The sequence below is a fragment of the Marmota monax genome, unplaced genomic scaffold (assembly GCF_021218885.2).
Source record: "Marmota monax isolate L192 unplaced genomic scaffold, Marmota_monax_Labrador192_F-V1.1 WCK01_AAM20220418_F8-fsc00145, whole genome shotgun sequence".
Lineage (NCBI taxonomy): Eukaryota > Metazoa > Chordata > Mammalia > Rodentia > Sciuridae > Marmota > Marmota monax.
In genome coordinates, this window is record NW_026695201.1 from 5,596,344 (window position 1) to 5,611,046 (window position 14,703).

At 46.4% G+C, this 14,703-nt stretch overlaps 2 protein-coding genes across 7 annotated transcripts in view; one reads left to right on the plus strand and one right to left on the minus strand.

Annotated features, from left to right (window-relative positions):
• The window catches only part of LOC124082526 (carboxyl-terminal PDZ ligand of neuronal nitric oxide synthase protein), a 305,891-nt gene that overhangs the window by 282,239 nt on the left and 8,949 nt on the right, over positions 1 to 14,703 (plus strand). For all 6 annotated transcript variants that reach the window (XM_046428959.2, XM_046428960.2, XM_058574121.1 and 3 more), the window contains 2 exons: positions 4,185 to 4,350; positions 5,887 to 6,039. In XM_046428959.2, coding sequence (XP_046284915.1) covers positions 4,185 to 4,350; positions 5,887 to 6,039 — 319 coding nt within the window. The remainder of the gene's footprint in view (positions 1 to 4,184; positions 4,351 to 5,886; positions 6,040 to 14,703) is intronic.
• On the minus strand, positions 11,152 to 14,162 carry Spata46 (spermatogenesis associated 46). Its single transcript, XM_046428875.1, is given in 3 exon segments — positions 11,152 to 11,687; positions 12,340 to 12,453; positions 14,060 to 14,162. Coding segments are annotated over 3 exon segments (753 nt in total).

The window sequence follows — 14,703 nt, forward strand, 5'->3', positions numbered from 1 at the left end:
AGGCTCCAGTTTCTTACAGACAGGTATACTCTTGTGGTCACTTGTTATGTTATTTATGTTCCCTGCCCCATTGTTCCCAGCCAATCTGGTTCTGCTCTTATCATTGGGACTAGGCTCAGGTCTCTTTTGTGGTGTTTTGATTTGGTGTAGGACCTCAACCTCTCCTGGTTTTATCCTAAATTCATTCAGAGCTGGTCTTAAGGGGCCTGCCCTAGCCTTAGAGGTACAGGGGTAAAGGGTAGTGTTCAGTCAACTCTTAAGTACTTCCAAGTCAGTCATCAGTGTGTAAATAGTGAATTACCCAAGTCCCTCTGACCACTCTCCCCAATCCAGCATGAGCCTTGCCTGGCTGCACTGGCTCCCTGCTTTTAGATGGACCCGAAGTTCAAGAGTGTGAATGTGATTATAATCACACCTTAGATCAAACTTGGAATGTAACTAGTACCTGCATGGCTGTGGACTGGGTCTACATGGCTCCAAAATTGATCTGGGCATTGTGGCTAACTGTTAATAGCTAAGTAGGCCAGATCTGTTCAGTTTGCCAATTCCTGGCCCAGCTCATGGGAGAATATAGTGCAGCTTAGTATTGTTATTTAAAGATTTCTCCTCTACCTGCTGCCAGTTCTGCTTGTTTAGGAATCAAGTAATTAATTATTTATGCTTTGCAATCGTGTGTGCTGTAGTTAGACAAATAGTGCTAAGAATGCTCCCCATCCCCACCCCAGGCCCTAGATTTAGCATCTGTCCTGTGCTTCTCCCAGTCCCCAGCACCCTGGTATGTATTGCCCAAGTTCCTGCCTCATGCATGCTGAGACAGCGCTGCCTGCCTCTGCTGGTGTGTGTAGTGTGTGTGAGAGCAAATTGCTCTGGTTCTTTCCACTGCCATTTCCATGTGCCTACTGCTCCCTAACTTCAGCCTGGCCCTGCCCCCACTTCTGATGGAGGAGCTGGAGTCCAGGCAAGTAGGCTAGAAAGTGAGTGGGGCCATGGTCTGATGTGGCTGGGTGGGTTGAGGGTGGGTGTCAGAGTTTGGGGAAGCAGCACAGAGCTGGAGAGTGAAAGGTTGAATGTACACATGTTATGCTGTGGCTAGGATGCAGACCTGGACACTAGCATGAGTGTGGCCTTGGTGCCACATCACCATGTTGCCTTTGTCACTGACTTAGTCTATGAGTGAATAATCATTGCCAAAGATGACACAGCTCTGGAAAGAATACACTAACATGTTCCTTTTCAGAAATTGATACAGTCTACCTTTCTGAAAGGCATTTAATTCTTTGCAAGGAAAGTAAGGTAAATACAAATAAGCATCCCATTTGGGAAGGAGGGGTGATGCTTTCTGCTCCTGTCCTATGAATAGGGAAGTAAAGCACAGTGAGCCATAGCACACTGTCCAGACCAAGGCCGGAAGTAATGCTGCTTCATTCCAGCATTTCCAGGTCAAGTCCATATATACTTTGCCTCAAAGTTAAAAGAAGTCCTGGCCATTTTGTCCCCACTTGACCTGATTTGGGTTCTCCTGCAGCACAGACTGCCACAGCTGAGGTTTGAGCCTCATGCTTTTTGTCACTTGTGATGGCTGTAGAAGGAGAAGGGCTCGTTAGTGCTAGTTTGGGGCAGTGACAACAGCATTTACTTTTCACATTCTCAAGGTTTAAAACACCTGAAATGGTATAACTCTGTCTGCACATGTAAAATTCTTATTTAGTCTAGGACAAGGCGCACTCAAGTTCAGGAATGTGTTCTCATGGCACTTAGTGCCAGTGGATTTGCGATGGCAGCATTTGTTTCCAGGGTCTTCTTTCGAAAGAGTGTTGATGGCACTCCACCATTGGAACTTGGATACCTGCAAAGGAAGATTCTCACTTCTTTCCCCCTATCTTCTGCAAGAAGAAACCACTCTTTTGTCCTAAATCCTAATTCTCAGAAGTCACATTGGGTAACTGGTGACTCTTTTTCTGTGAACCTATAGCAAGTGGCCCCTAGTACTGGCCACTGTGTCTCCCTGGAAGTGGAATCAACTGTACAATCCCACAGCTAGCCCTTTCAGTTAACAGATGGAGAAGCTAAAGTTCAGAGAGAAGCAAGTTACCTGTAGTTGGCCAGGAAGTAACCGACAGACTCCAGCATTTCATCTCCTGGCCCAGCACTTTTAAATGGCCTGTTCTGTTGGGGTGTTCAGATTGGGATGCAAGGACCTGAGCCTAGTAGATGTATGCAGGGAGCCCTAAGAGATGCCAGTTAGTGGGATATGGGATTCTCTGCTTTCTCATTTATATCCACCGAAAAATTTGTTCCGTATTTCTGCCTGACATTTCCATTTGGTTCTAAAGGAAGTAGAAAATGAATAATGAACAATCCTATTTGTTCGGTAGATTCCTTTCAATTATACTCTTAGTTTAAATAAGTAACAGAACTCACAGGTGGAAGGTTGAGCTGGACTTTCCTCCAGGGGCATGTTTGAGGGCTTCTCACAGCAATTGCCCTCTTCCTTATAACCAGTAGGATTTGGGAGACTCCCAGGAGACACTTTTCCATGCCTCATTTACCTAGGAACATAAAGGTTTAATAACCTCCTACCATTTGGTATCTAGATAAAATGTTATTGACACTTCTTTTCCTATTCAGACCTTCCCTCAGTTTATATGAAATAGCAAATAAAGCGGACATCTTGACAAAAAAATCAGTTCTGTCCTTAGCAATTCCTTGTGAAGGACAGATTTACTTTAGATTCCTTGGGCACTATCTTCCTTGGGGAAGGATGAGCCCAACCTCATGGAGCACAAATGAAAAGTGGCAGCTAATCTCATTAGGGACTCAACTTGGCTAGAAGCAGAGCCAACTACAAGGTCAGGTCCTCAGATCTTGGCAAAGAGAGAGGCAGCCACTATACCAAACAGTGTAATTTTCTTGGTATTGGCTCTTGGAAGGGACAGATACTGGGGGCTGGTCTCTTAGTTGCAGTGTGAGATAAGGATGGTCTTTTACTCCCTGACAAAATGTGAGTCTCTGGAGCAGGTTGCTTTTCAGAAATCTAGAATCTTTGTTATCCGAATAAGAAATCAGCTGCCTCCCTTCCATCTTTGTCCCCACTCCATACCTCACCTACCCTGACTGTTTGTTTACACTATGTTTTGGTCCAGGAAAACCTTCTTCACCATAGCTGCCGTGGTCCAGGTCGCCAAACTCACTAGTTTCCTTTCCTCAGAGGCCTTCTGAAACCCTCTCAGAGACTCCCTATCCACCTTTTAGCACAAGATTGTGGACATTATTATTGGCCTTGTGACTCAGTTTCTTCAAGCCAGAAGCCTGATATAATTGCCCCATATCCTCCCACTGAGTTTTAGCTCCACTTGGAGATTACACACTAAGAACAGGCAGTAGGTAACACTGCCCACTGAGGGTGCATTTGCTGGCCGCTCTATCATAGAATGTTGTGAATTGTTGGAGCTTGCCATAAACATCCATTTCAGCCTTTCAAGGGTTGTCAAAAGAGGCCTTGTTATCAGTCACTCAGCAAACATTTGACTCCTTCCAGGAAGAAATAACTATCCCAAGTGTCAATATGGGAAGTAACAAGGAAACAGATAATTGGGCAGAGAAGTTGGCATCCACAGACATGAGAAGGAAGGCTTTATTACAACCAGCTCACTAATTTAGTGCTTCCTAGCTCTTGTTATTTTTGTGCACAAGGAGGGGAAAGGAAAAGATTATATGGGGGTTGTTGTACCACTGTTTCTTAGTGAGCAGGTTAATGTATGAGTTTTTGTTTTTTAAAAGATAAGATGAGAAAAGGGTACCTCCCTCAACATGGCAGTGCTATGTTGAGTGCAGGAGGAGTTTTCACAGCAGGGCTGGATGGAGGGCAGTTTTGTGGTGGGGTGTGGCCCTTTCCTGCCTCTTTTCCTTGTTGTGGGGCTCACAGTAGTACCTGAGTGATGCATTATGGCCCTCCTCCAGACAATCAGAGAGACCCACAGGGGCCATGACCAAGCTGCTTTTGGCTCCTCCTCCTAAATTACAAGCTGAGGAGCCTACTTCATTGTGAAGGGCTTTGTCTTGAGTTGAATGTAGAGGGCATCTCTGGTCCTAGCCACCCACTGGCAACTCTCATTTGCATTCATGTCCCTCTCTTCTCTTTGTCCTGTCTTCTCTCTGTCTTCCCTTCCTCCTCCTTTCTGCAGGTTCACTTGCTGAAGGATCAGTTGGCTGCCGAGGCTGCAGCTCGGCTGGAGGCCCAGGCCCGTGTGCACCAGCTTCTGCTGCAGAACAAGGACATGCTCCAGCACATCTCGCTGCTGGTCAAGCAGGTGCAGGAGCTGGAGCTGAAGCTGTCAGGACAGAATGCCAGTAAGCCAGAGCCCTGCCCAGCCACACCTCCTTGTATGCAAGCTCTGGAAAACACATGCTATTTTCCTAAAGCTTTGGGGGATGCTTTATTAGACCTCTGACTTTGCCTTTATATTCCAGCAGAAAATAGGCAGCTTTGCTTATTTTGTCTGTATATTCATGAATTACAAAATTGCAGGGCCAGAGTAAACGTTGGGTGCCTTCAAACCCAGCAGCCTGACTTGGCCTTGACTAGGAGTCACTGCCACATGCTCTCTATTTGATGGGGGCTTAGGCATCCTAAGGCATCCCATTTCTTTCTGAGAGGGCTTTTCCAATCAAAATATATTGAGCACCTAATAGGTGTCATGTTCTCTGTGAATTCTGTGAGAGTCCTCAAACTGTCTAGTAGTTGACTCTCTCTGTATGTATTATATATTTCACAACTCTCCTGCATAGAAAAATCTAACAGTATGTCCACTTACTAGATAAGGAAGCAGAGTAAATAGAGAGACAGCTTTGCTGCTCAGTGGTGGAAGTTGCCCAGCACCTAGCCTGAAGTGCTACCCCCACCCAGGCACCTCCAGTCTGGGCTGGGAAGCAGTGAAGGTGGTGCATCACTGTGTCTTCACCTTGGTTGTACTTATGGGTTATATGCATTCTCAGAGTCCATGTTGGCTGCAGAAATATCCACTGATCACCTCTTGTGCCATAAACTGTGATAGCATGTTTTATGTGAGCTCATTTAATCCCTGTGTGGTAGATGTTATTATACTCATTTTATAGAAGAGAAAAGAGACTGCTAGAGGTGAAGTAACTAGTTCAAGCTACAGCACTAGCAAGGGGTGGAGCCCAGATTCATTCCCAGGTCTAATTACAAAATTAATGTTTTTCAAACTATATCAGTAATTCCCCCAAACTATCCTATGAGCTTTTTAAAAATTGCATATTATAGGATCCCCATCAGTAGGTCTAGGGCAGGGCCACAAGTCTGTATTTATTTATTTTTGTGAAGCTAGGGATTATACCCAGAACCTTATAAATAGTGGGTAAGTACTGTGCCACAGACTTACATCCTCAACGCTTGAGTCTTTATTTTTAAAGGGGCCCAAAGGTATGAGCTCTGAGCCCCTGTGCTTCAATATTGTGTAAGCCTCTCTAGATGGTTCAGATTTTTGTTTGTTGAGACCCTGCTCTGTCCTAACTAATGCTGATTTACAAGGTTATACTAAAAAAGTTACTGCATGCTTTTAGTATGGTTCTCTGAACTGGTACTTTTTTCCTTGCCATAAACCCCATTCAAGGCACTCAGTAGCCTTCCCCAAATCCTCACATGGTTCTCATTGCTCTGCGTTTACTGCTCTCAGGAAGCCCCTGCAGCCAAATGTCTGGTGCTTTGAGAGTGGGAAGAGGAGGTTCCAAATGCTTAGCCCAGCCAGGTGCTGCGTTGTTGGTCAGGGAAGGACCCATACAAGGGCTCGGACTGTAGGGAAGGACAGCTTCCCAACCAGAACCTCGCCTGACGTTGCATCCCCTCTCCCTCTTGTTTCACTACAGTGGGCTCCCAGGACAGCTTGCTGGAGATCACCTTCCGCTCCGGAGCCCTGCCTGTGCTCTGTGATCCTATGACCCCCAAGCCAGAGGACCTGCATTCTCCGCCATTGGGCGCAGGCTTGGCTGACTTTGCCCACCCCGCGGGCAGCCCCTTAGGTAGGCGCGACTGCTTGGTGAAGCTGGAGTGCTTCCGCTTTCTCCCGCCCGAGGACACCCCACACCCTGCGCAGGGCGAGCCGCTCCTGGGTGGCCTGGAGCTCATCAAGTTCCGAGAGTCCGGCATCGCCTCTGAGTATGAGTCCAACACGGACGAGAGCGAGGAACGGGATTCGTGGTCCCAGGAAGAGCTGCCGCGCCTGATGAATGTCCTGCAGAGGCAGGAGCTGGGCGACAGCCTGGATGATGAGATAGCCGTGTAGATGCGAGCGAGGAGACTGCCAAGGTGGCAGCTGTGGTGTGTGGTCGGGCCATGTCTGTCTGCTGCTGGTAGGGAGATGCCCTGTGAAGGCACACTGCTGTGGATGACACCCAGGGGCCCGGAGAGTGTAAGGCTTCAGAGGAGGATTAGGATTTCACTTTGGAAGGTAATTGGGGGAAGAAATTGGATTCCCAGAGGCAGATCAGCTTGTGTCTTTACCTGTGACTAAAGGGTGGTGGAAACAGGGCTTTCCAGAGCCCATAGTTTGGGGAAAGGGTCCCTCTTCAGGACCACCTGGCTGCTGGAAGACCCCCACCCCTACCCATTGCACTATCAGGCTCCTCTGCTTCCTTGTGTGATGCCCCAGTGGCCCTTTCATTCTCCCCACCTCCTTGAACCTGACCTTAAAGGGAAGCCACTGGTACCTTCTCAGGTACTTTGGATATCAGGATGCTAAGAGTTGCCTAACCCTTCCCTGACCTTAATGGGAGAGTTCCTTCTCCAAGCCCTTGCTGACATTACAGAGGTTGAATGCTCTGAGCTGCAAGTCAGACTGTTCCTTTCAATGTGAGCATGGAATTTGGATGTGTCATAAGTCACAGTGAATAAGCTATTAGAGAAAATTGAATCCAAACATTTTCTCTAGCTGAATGTTAGATGTTGCTTCAGAGGGAGCCTGGGACCATTAACATCATTCAGACCCTTGATATGAGAGAGCCCAGGGGGAGGACAGCCTGTTTGCTACCACAGATCCCTTAGGTCTTACTCTTCAGTTTGGAAGCCCTGCCCTGCCTGCCTCCTGCCGGCAGCCCAGCTTGTACAAACAGACGATTGGAAGTGCCCAGTGTTCTGCCTCAGGCTGTGCCAGACAAAGCTTTTGCAGCCACTTTGCCTCTGTGAAAGTCTCAGAGACCCAGAGCCCCTGCCTTACCTCTCACCTCTTCCCTCCACTGGGCAATAGTGGTCAGTTTTTACTGTAAACAAGCAAAATGGATGTAAACTGATAACTGAGAATCACTGCCACTTGGATCAGGGACCATAGCCATGACACCCTGGCCCATCTATCTGTGGGTGCGTGCCTTGAGCACACTTATAAAAAGTGCCATGTGCAACACTTATCTTTTACCATCTAGGCCTTGCCTAGGGATCTCCACTTGTAACAGACTGACTAGGCATGCAAGGAAAAGCTCCTTTTGCTCCTGTAAGGCCTTAAGTGGTTGTTAACAGATATTCAGATGCCAGAAAATAGGGCTCAGATATGCTTGAGTCATATTTTGGGGGGAAGAAGTCTTCATCCTGGGCCACAAACTACAGATCAAACTGAAGTATTATTATGGGGCCAATTGATAAGGATATAATTGCCCCAAATGGAGTTCTTCAACCTCAGCTTTACTTTGGAATTTATCTAAATGCAAACTCAGCCCTTTCGTAAAAGCCACTGTTGGATTTCTTCTAGATTGGAAAATCCAAATTAAAGGAAATAAACACAGCTTTAAATAGACCTCCCTGGTGCATGAGGGTGTCAGTGAAAGTAGGATGGGATGCTGTGTGTGTATGTGTGTGTGTGTGTACTGACTGCAGCCTTGTAAGAAGTAATGGGAGAAAAGCGAAAAGAGATCTCCAGGGATCAACAATAGATTTTTTTTTCATTTTCCTAACATGAATCTAGTTGGAGAGTCATGGTTTTATGTGTTATATTCTCTAATTAACCATTGAAAGTAGGTCCAGTTATACAGGGAAGGAAGAACCAGGAACATGAGATTTATAAAACTAAAGGAGCAACTGTCAGAAATCCAGTTTGGTTCAGCCTAGCTGGTTTATGAAATCTTAACTCAGGATTCCTTGAGTCTTGGAACTTTGATACCATCAGGATTTTGACCATAAGAGTATTAGAAGGTCTTTTTCTCAAAGCCCACTGCCAGAAGCAGGAGCTGAGGATAAAGCCAGAAGCCAACGGAATAGGTGTGTGGACTGTGGATGGAAATGCTTATATAGAATGAGGTGGGGAAGAAAGTGTCTATAAAACCATCTCAAAAATCTTATGAAGGGAAGGGACAAATGGAGATGAGATTAAATAATTAGAGTAAGTTATCTGTGATGCTGACTTAGGACCCATTCAAGACTTTTACCCTTGGTTGTTTTTTGTTTTGTTTTGTTTTTTGTTATTGTTGAGTTTTTGCCTCTATCTCTCCCTATCCCTGATTCAGGCCCTTCCTGGGGCATTCATTCATTTGTTGGCACCTTCCCTAGCGTGACTCAAATATGTGCACACTTGGTTTCTGGAACTGGAGATGAAGGACAGATCTAGAAGCCTTGAAGTGCCGCCACCCATCTTACCTTCCCTGGGGCCAACTGGGCAGGAAAGGAAATGTTGCAGACCTGATCGCCCAGCGATGTCTCTCTGTCCTCCTCCCTCCTTGCTTCTTGCTTTGCTAACTCAACTCGGCCTTCCTCTTTTTCATCTCTGCCCTATATGGAGGACATGTGGACACCAGGGTCCCCTACATTACTGGTGCCCAGCCCACCCCAGGTGCCAGCAGACTCTTGGGCACACAAGGCTCTCAGAGCTGCAGAGCTAGAAAAGAATTTCTCTGCACAGGATGGACTGTATATGGGGACTAAAAACTATATTCCTTATATTCCTGCTTATATGCTATCTGTAAAACCTCTTTCTAGTCTCACTCCTCTCAACTGATCTTGTTTAGGAGTTGTATGCCTTTATTTACTCTTTGCTTGACTGCTTCCTCCTACTTGCCTATCCTGCCTCCCTCAGCCCTCTATTTCCCAAAACTGTTGTCATTAACTCTGTTGGATCAACTCTCTGGGAAAAGATTCTGTTAATGTAAGTGCACTTACTCCCTGGATGTTGTCACTAGTCTAGTGGCTTTTGCTAAATAAACCTTTCATATTTCTAAAAACTTGTCTTTTCTTGCTGCTTCTATTTCACTTGCTCCTTCTGTTCCTCTCTCTTCCACACAGTTTCCAAGCCAGGCAGCATCAGCTCTGTGACATGGTTCCCAAAGGTATGGGGTTTAGGAAAAATTCAGTCTCCTGAAGGAGTGGGGGCGGTGGTGTCCTCTGTTGCAGTGTATATAGAACACCACTAGTCTTAACTGGGAATAATTTGCTCACCAGGGGACATTTGACAAATGTCTGGAAACATTTTTGTTAGCCACAGCTAGGGGAAGGATGTTCCTGGCATGTAGTGGGTGGAAATCAAGGGTACTGCTGAATATCCTGTGGTACATAGGAGAGAGAGCCCCCTGCAATGAAGAGTTATACTGTGTGGGTGGAAGTGGAGTTGAGTCTCATTTTTGTAGTTCCAGGGGTTAAGCCCAGGCCTCATGTATGCTAGGCAAGTGCTATACCACTTATCCTCAGCCCTTTTTAAATTTTGAGATAGGGTGTCTCTTAAGTTGCCCAGGCTGGCCTTGAACTTGTGATCCTCCTGCTGCAGCCTCCCCAGTAGCTGGGATTACAAATGTGTGCCACCATGTCTGGCAAAAGCAGAGCTTTGAATGCATGAAGAATTTCTATATAAGATAGTTCCCAATATAGCTAAGATCAAGATTATACAATTTCACTGACCCACTTACTGAATGTCTGAGGTATGTACTTGGTGGGAGTCTGAATGGAGGAAAACAGGTTCCTCTCCATACCTACCTGGAAGTATTATGGCTTCATTGCCATATAGTTCTGTAGAGCAGTCCTGACTCCTGGGAAAGTGAGCTCTCCTGCATGCAGCAGAAATGAAAAGGAGGCACAAAACTGGGGAAGGAAGTGAGCCCCAGAGGCTGGGGTTGTGGCTCAGCGGTAGAGCACTTGCCTAGCACGTGCAAGGCCCTGGGTTCGATCCTCAGCACCACTTAAAAATAAATAAACAAAATAAAGGTATTGTGTACAATTAAAAATAAATATTAACAAAAAAGAAGTGAGCCCCAGAATCTCACATAACAGCCTTCACCTTTTATCTTTTGACACAGGATCTGGTCTCTCTAAATTGCCCAGGCTGGCCTCTAACTTGGCAATCCTCCTGCCTCAGTTCCCCCAGTTGCTGGGATTACAGGCATGTACTATGACTCCCAGCTTTCCCGCCCCTTTTGATATGATTCAAAATAGCAATGAAAAGATGTATCCAGGGTCAAGGTGCCTCTATTCTTCAGCAAGAGATGCCCATTCTAAGTGAATGATTGTGGTGAATATTTTGAGGACGGGCCTGGCCCTCTTCATCTCTTTCTGCATTAATTAAGCTCAGGAGTGTTTTATCCCACCCCCTCAGAAGATCTAACATCTAGGAAGCCTGTCAAACTGCAGGGATTCTTCCCCCGCAGACAGGGGAGGATGCCCAAATTCTCCTCCCCAGTATAGATCAAGGACTGATCTTATAGGATCAGACTGATCTTTTAGGACCAGAAGTCCAGGATCCTAGAACAGAGGTTCTCATGTCTGACCTGCTTTAGTGTCACCTAGAAGACTGGTTAAGGGTGGCTAAGCTCCCACCCTAAAGTTTCTAACACAGTAGGTCTGAGTGGAGCCTGAGAATTTTGTTTCTAACAAATTCCCAGGGGATGCTAATACTGTTGTCTTGGAGCCTTTCACTTAGAGAACCACTGTCTTGGAGGATAGACCCAAACTTCAGGAATTGTCTTTATTTAAAAGGAGCGGGAAGGGCAGGCTGAGAAATGGGCCTTGTGCTGTTAGGCAACCATTAGAAGAAGGGGTGAGGACTGACTGTACTGGGATGGACTACAGGGTGACCTCAGACTTGACAGAAGACTGTGGCTAACTTTGATTTATTCGCATCTCACTAGAGACATAAATAGGCTTTGTCCCCTATGAACCTGAGGTGTCTAGACAGGCTACTTGAAAGCCTGACAGCTCCCTGAGGAGAGCCTGTCCCCCTGCCGGGCCTTCTGCTCCTTGCCCCAGAGGATTTTGAGCTTATGGTAGTACACCTTGCAGCTGAAGCCCTCTTTGAAGCCCCCCTTTATGTGGCTCTTGAGGGAGTCGAGGGTAGGGTACATGCGGCAACAGGCTGCACACTTGTAGCCATTTTGCTGGGCCGGCTGCCACCTGGAGACCATTAGGATGTCCTGGGACGTGATGTAGTCCGTGGAGTCCAAGCCATGCCTGGATTTCTTGGTGGACTCTCGGGGGCATGTATTTTCTGGGGAGGAAGATGATGAGCAGATGCTCTCAGCCATGTCCTCAGGAAGGCAGTTGTCCCCCCTGCCCTCATCCCTCTCCACCTCTGGGAAGCCATAGGCCTCCAGGTGGCTCTCTTTATCCGTGCACACAAAGTAACTGTAAGGGGAGAACCAGGGCCGGTAGATGGTGCAGTTCCGCCTTAGCTGCTCCCCATTCTGGGTGTCCCCCAAGGTGCAGTCTGCAAAGGAAAGGGCTGAGTCTGAGCCTTGGGCTGCAGGCAGGAGGACAGTCAAGTTGAGGAAGCTGGAAGCCCTCAGGAGAAGCAGCAAGGCAAGATGACAGGCCGTCAGACATGACCTTGGGTGACTTCCACTCTCCACCTTGATGGCAGCTTGAGACCAGGTGGGAAACAGGGTGGGAAGAGCAGTGTAAGGGGATTTTTTTCCTGCTGCTTTTTTTTTTCCTGTTACAAATGGCTATTGGACGTCCAGGCACTAACTAAACCTTGCTGTCAGGTCCTTCTCTCCCTGGAGATACTTTGTTCTCTGAGGACTCACCTCAACAGGTAGCCCAGCAGACAGACAGCTGGACCTTAACCTCCTATAGTCCCTTCTTTTGCCACCTATTCTTGTGACCGTTTTACCAGAATCACTGCCTGTGTTGATCCCTCAACAACTCACTCAGACAGAAACTGATCCACACCAACTTGAGAGTTGGAGAGAAGCAGCAAGAGGCCTCCATAGGCTATGGGTATCTACTAAAGGAGGAAGGAACACATAGAAGGTATAGCACATGGTGATCCAGCTTGCAGACATCCTTCCCTTAGGGGAGCAGCCCCTGTCCATCTTCAGTTTCCCACATGCCCCACCCAGAGTTGGAGAAGACCTCACCTGGTACAGGCACTGTATTATGTACCCCATGCCGGAGAGCACTGCTTTGATACTGGGATGGCAAGGCCTGAGCTGAGCTGGAAACCTCAGTGGGTACCGCTGCCTTTGTAATATCTGGGTTATAGAAGAAACACTCTGGTGAGCTGAGCAAGGTTGGGAGCCGCCTTCTTGAGTCTCCCCAAGATATACCTTTGGTACATCAAGGGATCTCAAAGCTGAAGTCAAACAGTGATCTCTCAAACCCCCAAAGGCATAGCTATTCTGGATGACATCTTGGGAAATTCCAAATGGGGAAGTTTTATTCAAACCTAAGAAAGATCCTCTGGAAAGAGTACATTAAGAGCTGGACACAGTGGTGTACACCCGTAATCCCAGCAACTTGGGAGGCTGAGGCAGGGGAATGGTAAGCTTAAGGCTAGCCTTGGCAACTTAGTGAAACCGTGTCTCAAAATAAAAACTAAAAAGGGGTGAGGGATGTGGCTCAGTAGTAGAGTGTCCCTGGGTTCAATCCCTAGTACTTCAAGGAAAAAAAAAAATTAAAAAGATGTGGCTCAGATGACACTTCTCTCTCTGGCTCGTCCTGCCCTGCACCTGACCCCCCTGTAGTTTATCATGTGTGACTTCACTCTACGTTGCAGGCCTCTGGGTGCCCTGGATCCAGAGAGTGAGCTCTGGTCACAGGCTACATAGCTGTGTTGCATAGTCCCGTTGAGGATGGGAAGCCAGGTTCTTTAGGTTGAGACATCTCATGCCCACAGCCAGAATGGGGTCACATGGGCCTCTGCTTCATGGCATGCTTTGGAATGGCTACTAACACTTGGAGAAAAAGTGGATCTGCCCCAAATCCTAGGGCAGTAACTTTGCTCAGTTTGGGTGACAGATTTATAAATGTCATGTATATTAGTGGATATTTAGGAGAACTAATCAAGTTTGTCTCAAATTTTTATGTGCTTGGGAACCACCTGGAGATCTTGTTAAAAATGCAGATTCTGATTCTGATGCAGTCGGTCAGGGGTGGGGGTCTGAGCTCTACCTTTCTTCCTTTGCAGTACTGAGATTGAACCCAGGGGTGCTCTACCACTGCCTCCCCAGTCCTTTCTTTTCTTTTCTCCCCTACCCCTATTTTTTTTCTTTCTTTTTTGAAACAGAGTCTCATTAAATGGCTCAGGATGACCTCAAGTTTGTGATCCTCTGGTCTCAGCCTCCCCAGTTACTGACATAGCAGGCATGTACCATCATGCCTGGCCAGTTCTGCATTTGCAATGGGCTCCTGTGTGATGTTGCTAACGTAGGACTGGGACCCACACCTTGAATAGCAAGACCTCACAGTGTCCAACTTTATTCCATGATGGGCTTATCAGTTCCCAGCTGCTTAGCCTCCACCTGATGATAGATAAGTCTCAATCTTCTCCAGCTTCTTAAATCAGTTAAAACAAATACCTATTCTTTATGTAGACAGCTCACCACCTTGAAATTCACTCAGGTTCTAGGGGAAAAATTAGACAACAAATGTTTCCCCTATTCTTTCCTGACAAAAAAATTATTAAACAGCAGGAATTACTTTTACCTGGAATGTAGCATTTTGAAAAATGATTTTCTCCCCAGTGTAATTGGGCTTTCTCACTAAATTTTGGTCCTGTAACATGACCTGGTAGGGTACTTAAGTAAAAGCTTCCTAAAAACCCTACATCTTTGCAGCCCTAGTGACACTAAAGTTTACCTGGTAAACTGGTGGCATGTGAGGGTGTAATATCAGGAAAAGTGCTCAAGGCAGAGGAAGAGATCCGAAGTCCAGAGATGCTGAGGAGTGAGAAGTTTTCCATATTTTGACCACTGCGGGGTATGACGATCACACGCCTGCTCCCAAGAGGCTGGCCAGGTTGTCCAGACGATAAACATTCTGAGCACAGTTGACATCACAAGGTCACATGATTCCATTCAGCAGCTAGGTTATACTTCTGAAAGGTGGATGCAGTCTATTGTAAGCAAGATTCTTTTTTCTTTTTCTTTTTAATTGCTAAATATTTTTTTGACTTGTCATTTCTCTGTGCCTTGCCCTGGCTGAGAATACCCAGAGAGAAGGAAGAATACAGTGGAGATATCATAATGATGTTGACTGTCTGTCCCCTTTGTTCTTTACTATTGTCCCTTTTCTCTGTTGATTTTGCTACACTCCCCAGCTCTGGGAACCTTTGTTCTTTCTGAATAACTGTCTTGCTTTTCTTCTCCTTTATTTGCCACTGAATATTTTTGTTTGTTCTTTTATCTTTTTGTTTTAGTTTCTGGTTTTTTGGGTCTCCATTTTATTTATTGGGTTGTTCATTTGTTTTGGTTTGAGGTATATATTTAATTTTTTTTTGAAAT